Source organism: Anarrhichthys ocellatus, unplaced genomic scaffold (genome assembly GCF_004355925.1).
Source record: "Anarrhichthys ocellatus isolate YVR2014 unplaced genomic scaffold, GSC_Weel_1.0 scaffold5, whole genome shotgun sequence".
Taxonomy (NCBI): Eukaryota; Metazoa; Chordata; class Actinopteri; order Perciformes; family Anarhichadidae; genus Anarrhichthys; species Anarrhichthys ocellatus.
The window spans coordinates 4,176,561-4,197,148 of NW_022280035.1; the positions used below are offsets into that span (position 1 = coordinate 4,176,561).

General features: G+C 41.2%; 1 protein-coding gene across 1 annotated transcript in view; it reads left to right on the forward strand.

Moving 5' to 3' along the window:
• LOC116382233 (metabotropic glutamate receptor 4) overlaps window positions 1-20,355 on the forward strand; it is a 157,300-nt gene extending 136,945 nt beyond the window's left edge. Inside the window, exons 7-11 of the mRNA XM_031845114.1 lie at window positions 829-1,029; window positions 7,301-7,437; window positions 8,982-9,917; window positions 14,163-14,409; window positions 17,651-20,355. Coding sequence (XP_031700974.1) covers window positions 829-1,029; window positions 7,301-7,437; window positions 8,982-9,917; window positions 14,163-14,409; window positions 17,651-17,700 — 1,571 coding nt within the window. The 3' untranslated portion in view covers window positions 17,701-20,355. The remainder of the gene's footprint in view (window positions 1-828; window positions 1,030-7,300; window positions 7,438-8,981; window positions 9,918-14,162; window positions 14,410-17,650) is intronic.
• The last annotated feature ends 233 nt before the right edge of the window (window positions 20,356-20,588 follow it).

The following is a 20,588-nucleotide window of genomic DNA, read 5'->3' on the forward strand; positions in this document are numbered from 1 at the left end:
TTTTTTTTATATAAGCGCCTGCGTTTTTTTTTCACATTTAGTGAAGCACATATCCTGCTGTGTAATATTTTGAACGTATTAACCGTATCTATATTGATCGATAAAGGCTTCCAGTCTTCCAGGCAGATTACACTCACGCGCTACGTTGGGAGGAGAAATAAAATCAGTAATCAATACCATGGAGCCGACAAGAAAACTATTTTGGTTCAGTCAATGTTTGCCGTCAGTCAGCCCGGTGAAGGCAGGTCAGCGAGCTGCTGTCCACTCAGTCGGGCAGAGACGTTTACGTGCTGCTCACGTCTCGCTCCCAGTGGGGATTCGCAGTAAAACGTTACATTTCCTTTTTATAATTAATGAAAGCGATGTTAACATGGTGCATTCAGTGCGTGCGTGGCAGACAGCCCCCGCTATACATGAGACCATGTGGAGATTCTGTGATTGATTTCAAAAAAGAAATAGCATATAATCAACAAGCAATTCAACTCCAATCTCGAAAGAAATTAAATCTAGTGAAAAAATGATGGGTTCACAATTGAATAATCAAACCTCTTGAAAGGCTGTCATTTGATGGATTTTACACATCTATGATCAATGTTCAGTTTTACATTTTTGACTGATGATGGAGAAGCGTTTTTGTTCTGAATATTATGTCAGTCATATGAGATATTCTAGTCTTGACTCAGTCGGTACATCACATCATGGGAACATAATGTATGTACGTTAAACTTAAATCTGAGAAAAAAGTTTTTGCAGTATTTATGAATTCAAGTAAGTCTCATGCGTGGACAAATTTTCAAGAGGAATTTCTGTGTCGCCGTTTCCTTTTAGACCATGAGCGGATCGGGAAAGACTCGTCCTACGAACAGGAGGGGAAGGTTCAGTTTGTGATCGACGCGGTTTACGCCATGGCTCACGCTCTGCATAACATGCACAAAGATCTCTGCCCTGGAAAAGTCGGCCTCTGCCCCAAGATGGAGAGCATCAACGGCACACTTCTGCTCAAGTACATCCGCCATGTCAACTTCACAGGTGTGTACTCCTGATTCCACCGAAGGTAGGCTCATGTGCAAAGCTATATTCTACCTTGTATGTATTGCGTAACGTGTATGTGCCCGTTTGTTTTTGGGTTCACCAACATGCTCATAAACAGTGGCTTCCAATTATCAGGCTACTGAATGCAAATTACTGCGAGCACGTAGAAGAGGCAGAGATCCGTAGGAGGGTTGACAGTCAGCAGCAGAACAGCGGGTCTTTATCACAGCGGATGATGTGCAGGAACTGTGCTTACTGAGATAACCCGCCTTATCTTGTCAGCATTGAATTGCCCACGCAAGAGATCTTCTGCTCGAAGTGCGCTGAATGCCGAGTTAAAATTGTACATAAACGACAGCACCATCTGAAACAGGCATCAGGAGTTTTCCAGTGGCGGTCCTATGTAGACTTGAATCCTGACCAATTCAGTGGGCTGTCATCTCAAATCGTTAAACACACTTAAGAACACTAAGGTCACACACACTAGCATCAACTGGAGAGGATTTTTGACATTAACGCCTGTCTAGCCTCTGTTCCACTAGCTTCTGTAAATTACTGCAATCCCTCATCCAGTTTGTCTTCCGTCCTTCAAAAAACAACTTCCTGGATATTTACTTTACATATTGTAAGACAAATAGGCATCCACTCCTAGAGCTAGACCCCTATATCAGCCAGGCCAGGATATCAGTCAATAGCAGATGCATCCTAGCAGTGAATTTGTTGGCCGATATGCAACTAGAAATTGCTGTTACAGAAATGCCAGACTCGGTTTGAGGCAATTCTGAAACGTCCTCTCAATCCTGCTCTTATCACTAGCCCTTCGTTTAACCTTGCAGTGGTCTAGGGCTTATGGAAAATAGTGTTCTTTTAAAGACAGCTATAAACAACAACATTGAATAATTAATATTAGATTGTTTTTTTCTTTTTTTCTAAAAGACTATTATACATGTGGCGTGAACCGCACAACATACCGTGCAGTAAGTTTATGTACCAGGGCTGAATTTATTTTGGTATTTGTTCTGTTTCTATAAATCTCAATGTGATTTTAAATGAGGTTTTCTTATTTCTGGAACAGAAGTTCCTGTGTCACTTCGGCTTTCTGTAAAACTTAAATGCAAGTGTTCCACCGAGGCCAAGTGGAGAGCCTCGTACACCATATGTAAAAAAACATTTGTAGCATGATAGTGTCATATCGCCAATCTTAAATATTCCACATTTCAGAGCTAAAGCTGCACCTTATTCTGCACCGTTTGTCGCCAGTCGTCCTGGGTAAGAACAACTACAACGTTTAAATACAGAGCAAAGACTGACTCAACTACACATTATCTATTTCTGCATGTGTGTATAGTGCCTGAATAATTTACATAAGACAAAAGTGTCCTCTACACATATACCCTTTTGTGGATTTTGTGCAGGGATAGCTTCGTTGGCTTAATTGTTTTAGACACAGTGTTTTGTCTTGCGCTATTAATCTTTGATGACTGCTTTTGGAAATCTTGAAGAGGATGAACACTCAAAAACATTCAGAATGTAGAAAGGGACATTTAGAGGACGTTGGTTAACAGTCTCGACACATAATTATACAAATGTACCACTAACATAGCAACAAGACAGATGCACTTTGAAACTTTGAAAAATTAATTATGGGCTTACAGGTAGAAGCACGGATGCATATTTAAGGAGGTCATGACAGCAGCATGTGCATCTGCTGGCTAGTGAGGAAATAACAGAAATGTACACTGAGCGGGTTCTAACTTAGATCAGCGTTAGTGGTTAGAACAACTTGAACTAATTATACATCGGATGAATAGAGGGTCAAAGTGTTTATGCAATCATGCAGAATGCAATGCGAGCAAACCTGCGCCACCCTCACAGATGATTATACAGTAGAGGAACATTTATTTGTGTGATAATTACTGGGTGGTATCTTCAGGGTGAGGGGCGGTCACGCCTCTGAAAGTATAGGACAGGAATAATTTGATGTAGATGAGAAAAATAAATAGGAACTTCAGGATGAAGCAAAACACTTGCCCTCTGCTGCAGAATCCAGAGCTCCGAAGAAACACAGCTGGAAGCAAGAGATGATGTCTTGCACTATAGTTCTTACTCGTTAGTCAGGGCTAAATCCTTTTTGGGGAAAGGATAACATAACCTGAACTATCTCAACTATCATTGGCAAAGTCAACCAACCGTCAACATTGGTTTCTTTGATTTATTAACAAACTATTGCTTCTCTTAACTACAATAAGGTTCCTTAATCTTAACCAGTTAGTCTTAGTGCCTAAACTGAACCAAACATGTTTTTTTAATAACCACATGTACTGTATATGAACAGTATTGTCAGACAGCATTGGCCTGCTGTCCGAAGCGTTTTATAGTTTTATAAATGGGTGACAATGTATTTTGTAGCCTGGTTTGGATGACACGTTGGATTCCATGTTTGTTTTGACCTATTTTATACATCATGTTTTTAAGGCAAGGCAAGTTTATGTGTTTAATATGATAGAAAATGCAGATCTATAAGTTGGGGTGGGAGGGAGGATGTGGAGTTTATTTTATTTAACGTCTCCATCTTCGCTGCTCCAAGTTCCCCATTCCATTTTTCAAGAATTAAAAATCATAAGGCAGTAATTTCAATGATAATATTGTTGTTTCATGAAGGCACAAAGGGCAGAGAGAGGGGTGGCAGCAACAGGGATCAGTTTCGTTGGTAAATAAATTGAGGTTATATTTCCGAAAATGTACAAAAACGTTAATTTGGCATTTCCTTCCTCAGATGTGGTGTTTGGTTTATTGGTTTATGTAAGAGACTTTTAAAGTAGACATAAAGTAGCAAAGGGACAAAGCAAAGATGGATATGAATGTAGCAGTAGCATGGAGGATTCTTGTATTTGTATTAATGTAGTCAACGTAACCTTTATTGTTGGGGATAATAAAGGTTAACTTGACACTTGTGTTTGCAGCAGTTATTTTTAACCCTAATGGATATTGAAAGGAAACTTTGCAGCGCTCAGCAGTGTTTTACTGCAGGCCCCATCTTCAAAGTCAAAACATTGTGTACCTGCACCGAGCGTGCTTATTATTATGTAAGCAGGTCAGTCCTCGTTTGTGAAGAATAAAAAAAGAAGATGAAATTGTTCACAGTTGTGTCCTGAAGTCATATTTGGAAGATAGATCTTTTCTCCCAGCACTGGAGTAAAGCTTTAATCTGAAGTACTGTTCAGCAGACTTGTGTTATGGAATGAAACTGCAATTCTTTATGCATTCCTTTATTCGTGGTGTTGTATTACTGGATGGCTTGTCAGCACTGAAGTCGTTGGGGTTGCTACAGGGATGGCTAGAAAAATCAATGCTGCACATTACCGGATTGTTTCCTTGCTTTTAAGAGTCTTTCAGCACAGAGGATTTAAAAAGGTTCGGAGGAAAACAACAGGAATGTCCACATGACCCCAGTGTATTCTGGGAATTCTCGACAGACGTCCACGCTGACTTAAGGAAAGAGAAAAACCAAGCGCTGCAGATACTGTAAATGAAGTTGATACTTATCGACGCATGGCATTAAGATTGTGTTCCCAGTGAAGCTGGTTGTGTTCTGTAATGTATTCAGTGGTCGTCAATGCTAGTTATCCTGAGGACATTTAGTTTTACTGAGTAACCTCGCAAGACATAAATCCGATAGTGAAGCCGTGTTACAAGTGTTGTGATTAAAAGTTGGCTGTAACATCGGGTTTACAATGTCTTTTAGATACAGCTTAGTAAAGGATCTTTCCTGTCCAGGGATGTAGGAATATTAAGCAGTGCAGCAACTTGTGAGGATAGAGATTGAGAGACTAAATTGTTCCTGAGGTCAGTGTCATTAGAGAGGGACCGCTGAAAAGATAATCAACCCCACGATCGGTCCTTAACTCTGGCCAATTAAACGCCTAATAACCATGTAAGACCCAGCTTCCTTTTACAATAGAAATAAATTACAGTCTCCGACGGCTCTGGATCTTTGTATTTCTAAATCAAAGCTTTGCATTTAGGAGGAAAGCGTGGTAATTCAGTTTTCTTTCACTCGTATTGTTAGGTTTGCAGCAAATGCCTTCATCAAAGTCACTGGAACCACCTCTGTGCTTTTAAAGTGCAACGGCAGAATCTGCATCTTGTTTTGATTAGTTTTCATACAACATTTGTAAACACATTAGATGTCTCGTGGCTTTGGCTAATGGCTTTTAATGGAGTGGAAGGGTAATTCTTTTTAAAACTGCAAACGTGACACACTGGAAATGACTATTTGGTTTTGAATACATTATCAATTCTTAAGAGAGGCTGAGTAGAGCTTTAACTGCGTCTCCTTCAATAGACCAGCTTTACAATGGAGAGTAAACATCAGGAGGTCAAATATAACTTTTAGAGATCACTGGTCACGTTTTTTTATACACTTCTTAGAGCTAATGTAAACATAGTCATAATTCATCTCTAATATCTATTTATGTTGCCGACGTCCTGATTGAATATTTTACAGAATATTGGCGGATAACGATCGTCAGTAAAACTTTATTTCACACTGTGATGATTAACGTTAAACGGTGTAATTAATCCGCGGTTCACATGCGTGCCGAACCGTGAGGGGGGGGATCCGTACGGGTCACGGATCGGCAGTGGTCCGTTACACCACCACTTCACAGCCAGTCACAACTAGAATGAGTAAATGTGAATCATATTTATATGTTCATTTCTTCTCATCTTATTTATAATTGCACGTTCGTAAAAATACAGTCAGTGCACACAGTACAGTTGTGTTAATTTAGCTCTCAAAGTATAAACAGAATTTTACACACACATTTTTGAACCCAGTTTACCCACTTTAGAGTTTAATTAACAAAATGTGTTACTGTGACCGTTCCATTTGTGGTGCATTTGAGCAGAGCTGCAGCTGCTGACGGAGTGGGTTTCCCCCCCCCCCTAAATCATGTGATTTTTATTGCTGAGATTTGTGAGGAAACACTTGTTATGCAGCGTTTCCTCACAAATCTGACCTGGTTAATAAAACAAGCCGTTTGTCAATGTTTGCTGGCTCTGCACGAAACACGCAGTGTCTTTTTTTTGCAAGAGGTGAAACTAATCGATTAAGGCAATCAAATTAGTAGTAACATACATCCCACTCAATTCCCTGTATTGCTGAGATGGGCAAGAAGAATTTTCATAATTGCACATGACCGCCTGCTGTTGTCTTAGACATGCCCTCTAGATAATGCAGCAGGATTACACTGATGCAATTAGATCCTACGGGTTCTGATCAGACCTCTGACACACAGAAATCTGCAGAAGGGAGAAAATGAATGTGGTCTCAAAGCCTGACTCGCAACTTTCCAACTCTGACTCAGAGGTTCAAACAACAATCAATACGGTGACCTATACTCAAGGAAACAACACACTAAAATAAACAATTCCCTTCAATGTTATAACAGAGGAGAGTGTAGTCAATACTTGTGGAGCATGAACAACTCTCTCTCAAATGATGGAAAACACTGAGGTGGTTTCTGGACATGATGAGCATCCCTCTCCCTTCAGTGTAGCTCTAGAATTTACTGTACACAACATCCAAATATTGACTGTGAGCAATCCAAAACACATTTCAGCTGCACGTTAACGAAGGGCATTTATTCCCCTTTACAACCCCCCCACATGTTACAGGATTGCTGAGTGTTAGAGGGTCGCATTGAGGGAGAGAAAACAAATATGCTAGAAGCAAATAGACAGAGAAGGGGATGCTATTAATGGTGCTTTGCTCAGAGAAGCTCCGCGGTGGGCTCTCGTGACTAAATCTGTGAATTTTTGCTCCCTTTCACCACGATTTTATAACACGTTGCGAAGCTGCAGAGGGGTTTTGTAGGTTGGCTCGGCAACAGGAAGCGCGGGGATGACAAGAGACCTCAAAGTGCTAATCAAAATCAGTGCTGTCATTCGTTAGCACTCCGAATGGGGACCTTGTGGATAACAAGCAAACGGGGCAATAAGCAGAATGAAGGGGTGTGAAATGATGCGGGAACAGCAACAGACAGCAGCCCCGGCCCTCCTCAAAGGACCAGGACAACATGGCTGTCAACATCTATTTTGCTCCCATCATTAACACTAGAACAGCATTAGCCTGAAGTCCCCTTGCAGCCTCATTACATCTGACAGCATTGTGGGAACTGCTTGGGTTCGTACTGTAATGTCCAACACTGGACTTCAGCGTAAAACAACAATAACATAGAAATATAATTTGTTTTTTCATCCTCAGGAATCGCTGGCACCCCGGTGGTCTTCAACGTGAATGGAGATGCTCCTGGTCGCTATGAAATCTACCAATACCAGATGACAAATAACGCCACAGAATACAAGATCATTGGCAACTGGACAGATCAGCTCCACTTAGACGTATGGATATTTTAAACATTACTTCAAATATGTCTGAAAGATTGACTGTTGGAAAAGTGAAGCATGCAGAGTGCCAGATGTTTGTGCTGGTGTTCATGCACATTATCTCCATCAGCATAAATAATCCACCAGATATCCAATATTTGGTCGTTTAGCATTTCCTTACTAATTCAACTCTTGACAAAACACTTAAAAATATAACATTTAGCTTCACCAACTAAAGGATGAATGTTGTGACCCTTATTCCTGTAGAAAGGTATTGAATGGAGGAATTCCCCTTCATCAATTAACAGAATAAGCCAAAACTATCTCAAAATATATCTTCTCATCTCAGCACATTTTTCTTCCAAGTGCCAAAGCGGCCTCTTAACCATTTTATGTGACATTAACAGCAACTTTAATGTCGCTACACGTAGTAGAGCTTCGTTTATCCACCCCCTCATAATGTATCACTGTTATCAAAGATAATGCTGGATGCATCTAGCTTACGTCGGGTTTTATAGGGCAACAGTCGACGGAATACTATTAATAATAAATCACCCTCTTCCTGGTTGGCATTAGAATTTATAAACATGCAGGCAAACAAATGCTTTGGGTCAACACAGAGCGTTCTTCCACTCACAATTATGCTCCCAAAAGTAGGTCTCCAATGACGTAAAAAGCCTTTTTTTTTTTTTTTTGCATTAACCTTATTTTGACATTTGCCACCATTACAGGGTACAGTAATACACCAGTTCCTTGTTCACGATATAAACATATGCATGAACCACAGAATCTGTAGCTTTGCATGTGTTTATCATCAAAATTGCTTTGTGTTACATGCCAAACTTTGTGAGGAGCAATGTTTATTTTATGCATCATTTATACACAAGCCCCCCGGCGAGGCACAAACTGTAGGTACGGTTTAAGATTACTGTAGAGATCGAGGTCCTGAGCCTCTGCTGCATACTGATCGACTTCACCTGCATGGCAGCATCACCTGCACACCGCATTAATAAAAAATAAATAATGTCAGTAATACAGCACAGGCACATGAGACTGCAGTAGCACGCAGACTCCATTTACTTTAGGTCCGCCAGTCAGTGCATTCCCTGTAAGTAATTAAACGGCAAAGTTGTTTCCTGTTGAGTTATAATTCGATGAGTTAACACGATGATGCCTTGATAAAAAAAATAAACTGCAGCTTTCATGTGGCAAATATCCCATTTACAGTTTGCTCAGTCGATCATGCACTTCTCTGTGTGTGTTTGTGTGTGTGTGTGTGTAAACTAATCTACCAAGTGTTAATTGAAATGTGTCCTCATGCATTATGCATTATGTAACTGGTGTAACGATAAGTAGTAAATGGTGTTCATGTTTTTGCTATACTGACCCCTACAGGTACTCTTTAATTACAATTGTGAGCTGGTAAAATGTGATACTGAGTAATTGCTCGGTATTCATGCACCTTGTTTAGGTTTCAGGGCTGTGAAATATATGAGTAAATGATCGTTGGTGTGGTGTGGTGGAATAAAATGATAATATCTCTATACTTTCCCCTCTAGACCAAAGAAATGCAGTGGCCTGGTGCAACGCAAGAAGTCCCGTCCTCTATATGCAGCCAGCCCTGCCGGCCCGGGCAGCGCAAGAAGACGGTGAAGGGGATCCCGTGCTGTTGGCACTGTGAGAACTGTGACGGTTACCAGTATCAGGCCGACACGTACACCTGCAAGATGTGCCGCTTCGATTTGCGACCTAACACCAACAACACTGGCTGCGACCCCATTCCCATTGTGAAGCTGGAGTGGAGCTCCGGGTGGGCTGTGATCCCCGTCCTCATTGCTGTCCTGGGCATCATGGCCACTCTGTTCGTCGTCATCACCTTCGTGCGCTACAACGACACGCCAATCGTGAAGGCGTCGGGTCGAGAGCTGAGCTATGTGCTGCTGACTGGCATCTTTCTGTGCTATGCCACCACGTTCCTCATGATCTCCTCTCCAGATGTGGTGATTTGCTCCCTGCGGAGGATTTTCCTGGGCCTGGGTATGAGCATAAGCTACGCGGCACTGCTCACCAAGACCAATCGGATCTACAGGATTTTTGAGCAGGGCAAGATGTCGGTCAGCGCCCCTCGGTTCATCTCCCCGGCCTCCCAGCTAGTCCTCACATTCACCCTGATATCGGTGCAGCTCCTCGGGGTGTGCATCTGGTTTGGCGTGGACCCGTCGCAGGCCATCATCGACTACGAGGATCAGCGCACGTCCAATCCCAAAATGGCCCGTGGCGTTCTGAAATGTGACATATCAGACCTGTCCCTCATCTGTCTGCTGGGTTACAGCATGCTGCTGATGGTCACCTGCACAGTTTACGCCATCAAGACCAGGGGGGTCCCCGAGACGTTCAACGAGGCCAAGCCCATCGGCTTCACCATGTACACCACCTGCATCGTGTGGCTCGCCTTCATCCCCATCTTCTTCGGGACCTCGCAATCAGCAGAAAAGGTAAATATTGTTTCAAATGTGGTGGAAGTTTTGCCTCATTTTTTACAAATGAGCTCTTTTAAATTTGTACACAGATGCCAATGTTGTCACTTAGCTTTCATCAATTTTAACTAAAACAAACCCCATGGCAGCAGGTCAATTTAATTCACTCGGGCATGTTGGATGTCACTTTTCCATTTGGAGTTCTTTTATATTTCTGATGCGCAAAATGGCCACTCTAATGACGTTTGTTGTAAAGCATCAGCCTCTTGTGTTTGTGGATACTGCCATTAGTCATCATGAGACGATGGGCTTTGTGCGCCGCTGTGGGGATTACAAGGCTTTTAGAGCTGTCTTGAGGATAATTCATTCACCTCAAGTTTGCTTGGATATGTTTTCTGTAATTGTGTTTCTGTGCGTGTTTGATTCAGCTTTACCGGGTGGGAATACCGAGTAGTCAATCACTGCACCTTCAGGCACACACAAACAGGTGATACAGGTTTGTGAAGTAGCACAGAAATCACTGTGGCTGATGATGTTGCTTGTCACAAATAACCTCTTACAAGTGCTAATTTAGAGGTTGCTCAACACGGAGGTACACATTGAGAAAGCAGACAGAGGAAAAGTCTAACTACTGGTAGCAATAGAGGCATCGGTATGGGAATACTGTTTGGCACTGCATAATAAACTTAACAGCATCCTTAATACTGCCAACAACATAAAAGAGTATGTTATAGAGCAACAAAATAAAGAAGAGAAAATGTGTACATGGACATTTTGTTCTGGTAATGTAATAAAAGAGGCAAATGACTAAAAAAAAAAGTAGTGTTTCTTGGACAAACTTTAGGAATGGAAACTCTTTGTTCTCCTTTGAAAAAAATAATACTATCATTCTTCCAAATTACTCGTTTGGTACTAAATGTACTGCAGCCCAACAACGATATTTGATAAATACAATGCCAGTTATGATTGAAAAATGTCACTGGGAAAAGTTGCTTTCAGTATCAGCCTCTCAAGTAACACACAAGGAACATTTAATTATAGAGAGAAGAATTGGGCGAATGGTGTTTTCAAGTTTCCTTTGCTCTCTGTGTGCCGTGTCGAATATAAACAGCACAGCAACTCAAAACTCAGAGTTAACTAACACACAAACACGTTTGGAATAAGCTTGTGGCAGAATCCATTAGGTCCTCTGTGCCCACTGTGTTTTCTGGAGATGTGGTGGAAGCCCTTCAGGATCAACAGGCGGCAGAGCTGTTGTCTTAAGGCTGTGAGCTTGTGAAGCATGCACACAGCTTTACTCAGATTCTGGCCACAAAAAAAATGAATTAATGAAACGGGCAGCCAAATAGAAATAACCTTCACGTGTATCTCCACCACTGAAGAGCAGGTGAATAAACTGAGCAGAGAAATCATTCTCAATCCAAGTTTTCAATCCAACCCAATCGGCGCTTGCACAATTCAAAGACTTGTTATGTTGTTATAGCAGAGGGTGACAGTCATATTAAAGTACACCATGAAATAATACAATCTGTAATACTGATCGTCTCCTATTTATTGATTAAACTCTCTCTTATATACACCATTAATAAGTAATCCATTCTTCAAAACAAGAAAACAAAAACAACCCCAAATCACAGAGACAAGCACAAGACTAATAGTAACGCATGCCCTCTGTCTGGTGAAATATGGGAGGTCATTTGCGGGTAGATTTTTTTTTCACAAATTATCAGCCTATTGCCAAAACATGTGCTGGCTTAGAAAGCCACTGTGGATCGCCGACTGCAGGGTTTTTGCCACGCAGCCAAAACTAGCCAGGCCACGATCCGTCACAGCTTTTGCCATAATTCTGGCGTTATCGCTCATGACAGCATGCACTTTGGCTTTGTCTATTCTCCATGTTTCAAACTTTTTCTCCAATGCCTCTGATGGTCTGGGAGTGTAACACGGCTTTTATTAAATCTTTTGTGAATTCACTGTGCTGTGAGGCCGAGCACGCTCACAGGGCGAGCACCTTAACTCGATATATCAGCTGTAAAACCGATGGCAGGGATGTCAGAAGCCAGGAGCTCATGGACGTTCGAAACCTCACAACGGAGACAATATTCCTTTAATCATTAACACCTTTGCTTTTCTCTGACATGAAATACAGGCAATACAAATAGTTTGCAAATAATTTCACTCATCCATATTCAGAAAACCCAAACCCCAAATATGTGGGTGCAAGGCCTTGGAGGAGCTGTGTTAGTGTCTTCCTGTTTGCATGCTTTGCGTGTAGGTAGGGACAGCTCTGGCAGCTGTCAGGACGAGCGATTTGATCCCTAATGACATAAAAAGAGCAATCCTGCTCCGGAGAAACTTCATAGTGGCTGAGCCTTCTGAGGTTTCCTGTCCCCGGCCTCGTTCTCTCGCTGCACCGATGGAGCAGATTGGCAATCATATCGGCGTGTCAGAGAAAATTTATGTCACCGGGCCGATGGAAAAGTGGACAAGGGTCCTGGCTCTCCTCGCAGAGTGACTCTACTCTGTTCTCCAGAGGGGTGGCAATATTGTTCCAAACTCACCACAGGCCACGTGTAATCTTCTCAGGAGATTACAACCCCCCCCCCCCCCCCCCCTTCACCTAGGACTGCTTGCATTGCAGTATGATGGAACACAATGCCGATCACTTCCATTTGACTTTGACATCTGTTTTTTCTCACTTGACATGGCTTTAGGGAACTTATTTTGTGCAAGGCGTCTCTATAGTTTTTTTATTACATCAACATATATCATTGTCACTGTACAACCAGTCATGCTATTTATTTCATATTGTACATCTTTGCTTTCCCCCTAGACCTGAGTGCCCTGTAAGATAAGGTCATAGTATGCACAAAAAGAATGCTGCGATAGCGTATACGGTCGCTCGTTTCTCAGTCAAATTAACAATGGACATTTAACTACACCTTAAGATGGTCTGCAAAGGTTTGTAAAAAAAAAAAAAAGAAACAATTGTTAGCATCTTGAAATGTGAAGATAAATGTTGTACAAGCTGATATACAAACATATGTCATGACCCCACAGTGGGAAACACAATTTATAACTGTTGACATGCTGGTGGTTCAGGGCCCTGTGGGATATTCCCATGCCAAGAGACTCGGCCATTTGTGATGTGTGCAAATGTAATGTCAGACAAAACCTCAGGCAAATCTCTCTGAAGGATGTCTGCCAGCTGTGTGCAGACTGTACCCTCTTCGCCTTGTGTTCATCAACTTCAGAGGAGCCCAGCCATCTTATTCCGAGAGGCAAAGTCAACTGTTCTCTAATTAATGGTTTTGACACCGGATCACTGTGAAAAGATGGAGCGGGATAATGATGAAATTCCTTACTTTGATGATTTTATTGGAAATTCACTTTTAATCGAAATAAATTATGCTTTCACATTTAACATGAATGTGTCGATATCAAATATGATCTACCTCATTATATGTTTTTACATCCCGTGCGCTGACTCACCACATTCCCCACAACAAATCAGAGACGGACTGTGTGTCTGAGCTCTGGGATGATTATCATTAATGAAAAATCACTTGCAGGCACTTTTAATATGCTGTAGGATGTTTCTCTCCGCTCCACAGCGGTTTGCCTGCGGCCATATATCTGTTACCCAGCTGTGAGCTGCAGATGTCACTGGCTTCAGAAAGCACACAGTTCTTATGCCGTTGTCTAAAACCTCGGTGGTAAAGACATCAATACGCAGACTACACAGACACCTAGCAGTGGGGCACTGCTATTAGTTGTGTATAATAAATAAGCAAACACATCGATGAAAGCAGAGCTCAGGGGTGATGAACCCAGCACGTGAAATAAAAAAAATATGAATAAAGGGCACTCTGATACAGCGTGCTGTCCAAAGTGAAGTTCTCCTACATGTGAAGCTGTGATTTACATGAAAACGTTACCATCTTCTGTTCATATATTACTTGCGTATGGCAGTGTCTGTCCTTGATGCGTCGTTTTAAGAGCCTCAGTCTATTGAAAGCAATGCATTCCCGGTCATCACATGGCCCTCAAACCATTCTTCTTCCTGCAGCTTTATTAGAAAATTGGCTCTCAGAATAAAAGACATGAATTTGATTTTCCTTGATGGACTTATTCAAACTGTGCAGACTCGACAGTAAGTGTGCTCAATTTAACCTGATATTCTAGAACTAGGACGTCACTGCCCATCAGTCAGTGAAGCCTCGACAAATGATTCTGTTTGCTTGTGTCTCTTCCATAATACAGATGTACATCCAGACCACAACCCTGACCATCTCCGTGAGCCTCAGTGCGTCAGTCTCTCTGGGAATGCTCTACATGCCCAAGGTCTACGTGGTTCTCTTCCATCCGGAGCAGAACGTACCAAAGCGAAAGCGCAGCCTGAAAGCTGTGGTCACTGCAGCCACTATGTCCAACAAGTTCAACCCCAAAGGCGGCCTGAGGCCCAATGGAGAGGCCAAGTCTGAACTCTGTGAAAGTCTTGAAACACAAGGTTGGTATGACACCTGATGGCGCAATAGCGAGAAAAGAAAGAACTAAAATGTTTTCCAGAGAACCTCAACCAGGAGTTGATTTTATGCTGATGCAATGAGCTGCTTCTCTGGAAAAAAAGAAAGTAGTAATAAAACAACTTGAAAATAATGAAATTCTTTTTTATGAACATAACTGATGGCAGAGTTATTTTGCACTTCAGCAGTTCTGGAAATTAGCAAGCCTTATGTGAGCATACAATAAATTAGGGGACCATTTCAGTGGCAACTTAAGTGGTATTATATTGTGGTTTCTGATCCATTGCAGATGATATAAAAAAATTTAAAAAAACTGTGTGAATAATAGGGCTGACCTCAACCAAAGGAAATCTTAGCCCGTTAACACTAATCGACTACTTAATTGTTAGTAATTGACAGATCTGTACAACTGAGTATCTCCATTGACCAGAGATGAGCTCATAGGTTTCTTGGAAATAAGTCATTCAGCCTGAAAAAGTATAAATAAATGGACTAAAGAATTCTTAGCAGACTAAGATCCAAACGACCAATTAGTTGACTTATCGACTAAGAGTGGGCAGCCCATGTGCTATATCGAAATACAAAAAAATGTGCTTGACAAAAACAGGATGTAACTTTTCCGTTTCATCAGGATAATCCATGTATTTAAATTACATGGAACAGAAGAAAAATAATTCCATTCTCCCTAACTCAGACCACACTGGATTTGTGAATCAGGAGGTGTGACAGTGTGCCCACATTATTCAGATTTTTGAAAAGGAACTAAGGTAGCACAGTGCTGGGAAAAAGGTGATTTCAATCACCAAGATGAAGCGTTTGAGACAGCCGTCCCTGTGTGGGTCCATGGTTACATCCAATCAGGCAACCACACATGTTCTGATTACTGAAAGTCCTGATTCTGCACTCTGACAGGCTCAACAGTGTAGAATGATTTGTATTGGAGCAAAAGGCCAGTGCCCACACTTGTAAGAATGCCTTTTTTCTGACCTCAGAATGGAGTCATTATGTCTCATCCTATTATAGAGCCCATTTATAGGTGCTGATCTCGCCCTCTGGTTTGAACTGTGAATCTAACAACTGCTCTTTGTGCTTGTGTGTCAGACTGTGTTGAGGGAGGGGAGCCTTGTGAGGGACTTTAGACTCTCAGGTAACCTGATTAGTCGAAGACTTTGCCCTTTTTTAAATTTCTGCTAATGTTCACTACCACACCCGTGCCTGCCTATGCTACGCACAAAGCATCCCGGCTGCCCCCGGCTAAAACACAGCACCCTTGAATGACACTCGGCAGTAATCACACCCTCACAAATCCACCCTTGACCAACAGACATTAACTTGGGTCAACACTATTGGCGACCCAGTGCCGCGAAATGGCAAATCAGCAAGGTGAAGTCTGTTGGTGTGGGAAGATGACACCACTCTGTCTGAGTGCAGGAGACAAGCGATAGCCACGTGTCCCCTGCAATTTGTTTTCCCCGTTGACAAAAAGAAGGAATTTGCGGTAACAGAACAACAACAATAAGAGGGAACAGGAAAAGACAGATGGGTCTGCCAGCTCCAATTCTTTCTGGACCATCTATTCTTTATCTTGGCCTTGCAGCACCTAAATATTCAAATAAGGTTCATTTATCAAGGCTTCTATGCTTTGGATGAAATGGCGAGAATGTCCTCCCCCCCCCATATTCGTACACCCAACATGGCATCGACAAATATACGGAAACATTTACCATTACATGTCTCTCCTCGAAAGCACTTTTGGCTCTGGCTTTCAGCCGTCTTCTGATTGGATTCATCCCCTCTGACATATTCAATCAGCCAAGACTGCTGCGGGCAGATTGGTAGTGTGATTACCACCACACCAAGCATGCTCGCTGAGGACAGTTTTATTAAAAAAAATATAAAAATGCCACACACGACATACTGCGTGTGCATCGGAGCATGGCTGCGCGCGCACACACACACACACACACACACACAGGTAGTGTACTGTATAACAGTGGTGTTTCTGGGCTTGTTTCAGTCACGGTGGTCTGCCCTCCGGTCATCTGTCTTATGTGTTTTATTCACAGCTGATCAAAAATTCCATGAAACATAAAAAAACGAATGTTAAAGAATAATGAGCACCATTATCAAACATTGATGAAAACACTTACAGTGCCAAGTCAGATCACATATTGTCTCATATGCTTTACAATTGTAAATGTTACTGTGATACACTGACTGCTGCATGTTCTGCTTGGTGCACAGAGAAACCTCAGGTCTTTGCATGCGGTACAAGACTCACCGTTGCATTTCATACCGATGCTGTGAATCTGCTCGGTGGCTCTATTGACACAATCAAATGAGATAATCAGCTGTGAGGAAAACATTATGAACAGAAGATTCCCTGATGCCATTAATGCTGCTGTAATAGCAGGTACTTATATGACCAGTGAGACAGCCTATGAGTCTGATTCCATCTGCATCACTGTCTTGACAAAGATTTTAAATGTCTGCAATGTTACCATGTACAATAACAATCAACAACCAACAGTTCTTTTCTACCCATATGCTATGAAGTTGTGTAAAATCTTTTTTTAGAGATGAAACAATAACTTGATTTATCGGTTAGTTGATTAGCAGAAAATTAATCAGTAACTATTTTGATCGTTCCAGGATTTTTTTTACAAGCAAAAATCCCAAATATTCTTTGGTTCAGGCTTCTTAAATGTGAGGATTTCTCTATTTTCTGTCATTGTACATTGAATATTTGTATTATTATTTGGTTGGACAAAACATGTCATTTTGAGCTCTGAGAAATTATGGTGTGAATTGTTTCAGGAGTTAAACAATGAATCCATTAATTTGAGAAAGCTAGTGGAAGATTCATTAAACGTCCTAATCTATTGTAGATCTTTATTATTTTGCATCGTTGTAACAGTTTGTTCTCAATCAGTCAAATTTCGACTTCCTTCAGATTTGCAAATTCTGTTTCCCATTCTGTTTAAATGCAACACAATGACAGAGGAGGTGTCATCGCTGTAGATACAGCTTTCCCATTACTACACCCTGCTGTTATGATTGGTTCCACCTGCACTGATTTGATGAAGGTACCCAGAAATAGCACTTCCCATCAATCTGGACGCCAACATGTGCACTGACAGAGTACCGTTGCATGCCTACTTGAATCTCACCCGTTGCATTTTTAACCCTATCCTCCCTTCTCCTGCCTCCTACCTTCACTTACAGCGTTGGCTTCCAAGCAGACATACATAAGCTACAGTAACCATGCCATCTAAGCCAGGGATGAACAGAGGAGGCGGAGCCAGGGCCTGCCTGAGGAGAAATCACCTGATTCTGGGGAAGACTTCCAAAGCTGCAACAGCAGAGAAGAACTGGGGTGGAAAGATGGGAATTTGCCACTCCATGAATAGAATGGATGTCATATTTTTTTTAGAGAATCAGGTAAAGGCTTAAATGGCGAGTTTATGAGAAATTAGTAGTTTTGCAGGAGGGAGATGTGTAAGGGAGATTGGACAGTTACTTTTCCTCTTCCCACCCTTTCTGAGACACACGTGAGCGTTGACGTCTCCAGATGAACCACCCGGCGTCTACACTATGTTTTCCTTCTGAAGTGTAAAGCACACAATTTTCTGATCTGAGGCTGAATCGTTTGTCTATAAAAACAGGGGGGGGGGGGGTTCTGTTTTTCACTCAAGTCAAACGAAAGCTGCAGTACTCTTCAAACTGTACATGCCTTACTACAGCACATCCAGTGACATCCTACATGAGTTATAACCATATCTGAAACACCTGGAAAATAAAGCAGTGGGTCATCCCAGTTTTTTCTTTTGGATAAATGTTTCATAAAAATAATGATGATGATGCCATCGCCTTGGCAAACCTAGTGTACAGTCCCAGAGCATGCTTGTGGGAGCGTCACGTGTACTGTGCTGTGTTGTCAACGTCTTTGGAATGCAACATTTGTCATGGTCGTCATTCACAGTGGAGATGTCACTTTGGACCATTACCCACTGGGTTACCCTCTGCTGAATCTAAAAGAAGGAGCTAATCCAAACGCAACATTGCAGTGGAATACCTTCACAGTTCACACCTCACTTCATTACTGTCAGCCGGGACCTAAAGACTTGTTGATGCATACTTTAAGCATCCCAGATTTACTGGCCTTTATTTATCATGCGCTTGTTGAAGCCTTTGCCAATTCGAGGAGTTGAATGATCGTGAGTGTTGATATTTTGTTAAACTTTCAGCCCAGCTAATATTCAAAAAGGTACAATTCCTGACAAAATAACAACACATTTGCATTTGGCATTCCTTCCAATAAATTACACCAACTGTTATTTCAATATTATCCTGTGTTTTCTATATTTGTGTATATTAATGTTTGAAGATATACGATTTACAAAAATGTGTTCATCATTTTTATAGCAGCGGAGCTGGAATAACCGTCTATTCTGTCACTTAACAGTTGATTTGTGACGAATAAAACTACACATCAGTCCGCTGTCGTACCAGATATATATTAAAGCTTACAGTATGATGGATTACACAGGCCAGTATTACATGGGGACCTCTTATGATTAGTGATAGATGCACACGTAATCTGTGTTCCCGGCAAAGGATTTTATTCCCTTTCTGAGTCATGAATTTCACGGCCACAGTGGAAATTGCTAATGAGAGTTTTAATAGTATTTTGGGTACAAAATTAGGCTCATGCAGCTACTCAGCATGAAGACCCATTTGGAAAAGGTGCAAACCTTTGAAATGTTCAAAGATAATTAAATGGAGGACATGCAAAATATCTCTGTGTTTTACCTTTCAACACACCCAATATGACCATTTTAGGGTTGACACTAGCTCTGTTTAAATATTCCCCACAATCCTAAAGAATAGTATTTTGGTAAATGTCAGATTTTCACAGATAAAATCATGAATCACTTAATTTAGCCTGTGTTAAGTGACAGGGATGCTAATACATCTACAACTCTATGCAGCTTTTAGGTTCATTCATCTATACATTTCTTTAAATTGATAATCCCTGCTCATTCTGTCTAATATACATTATCCATTTTGAGATGAAAAGGGGGAATGTACAGCTACTTGATAAATAAAGGCCAGTGCCTTCATTCTGTGCCTCGTTTCCATTAAACTACTCCTGCCATTCTTTCCATGGATCCTTCATGGTGTCGTTTCATGTTGCATCCATTACCTTTCAAGTGTGTTCTGTTCAAACATCAGCAAAAGTGGACTCAGTGTACAATTTATAATGAAGTGTGTAAACTCCATTTCTGTCCCAAGTCTCCAAAGTATTTGCCTCTGGAATTTCTCTCATTTAAATGTCATCCTCAGCGATGCAAAAATATGTATGTTGCATGTCAAAACTCATAACAAGTCATGTGAACAATCTGAGAGGAATGGTGTAATGTCCAGAAGGAAAACTACTGCAGAGGATTATAAATAACTAATACTTTGGTTTGAATCAATGATTCTCTCAGCTTCAACAAAAGTCGACGGTGTTGCCGCAAATGTTGTTTTCTCATCAGTTGATAAAGTATTGTTTGTGGGATTGTTTGTGTTTGTGAATATGATAATTTACCGCTTTTTTTTGCCACAACCCCCCCTACCTCCCCTTTATTTTTCTAAAACACTTTGTCTGTTACAAAAATAGAATATGTAAGTGCTGACTGAAACTAAGTGGCAAGTTAATGTATGTTATTACAATGGATTGATCCTGTCTGCTTTATGTACTGAAATATCAAAAAAAAGAAAGATAAAAAAAGAAATACAGTGCCTGGATATTTATGAATTGTCTATAGAAAAAAATTACAATGTGTAGAGCATGTTCATTTTTATACAAGATATTTCTAATAAAAGACTGTTTTGCTAATACAGTGTGGCCGCGTCTTCTTATTAAGCATGTGTTACAAAGAAAAGTGTTTCCATCAGCAACAGGTAATGACCACAATCATCATTATCACTAATTAAATCATGAATACAAAGTTGACACTTTATTGAAGACTAAGTAAAGGCATGCTATGTGATTTTAACTGATGCACAGACAGGATGCTTGTCCTTGGACAGACATTTGAACGAGCGATTATGTCATCAGTACCCGAGAACAGGTGTTCAGATTTCTGTTATAATCAGAGCTGAAACAATCAATCTA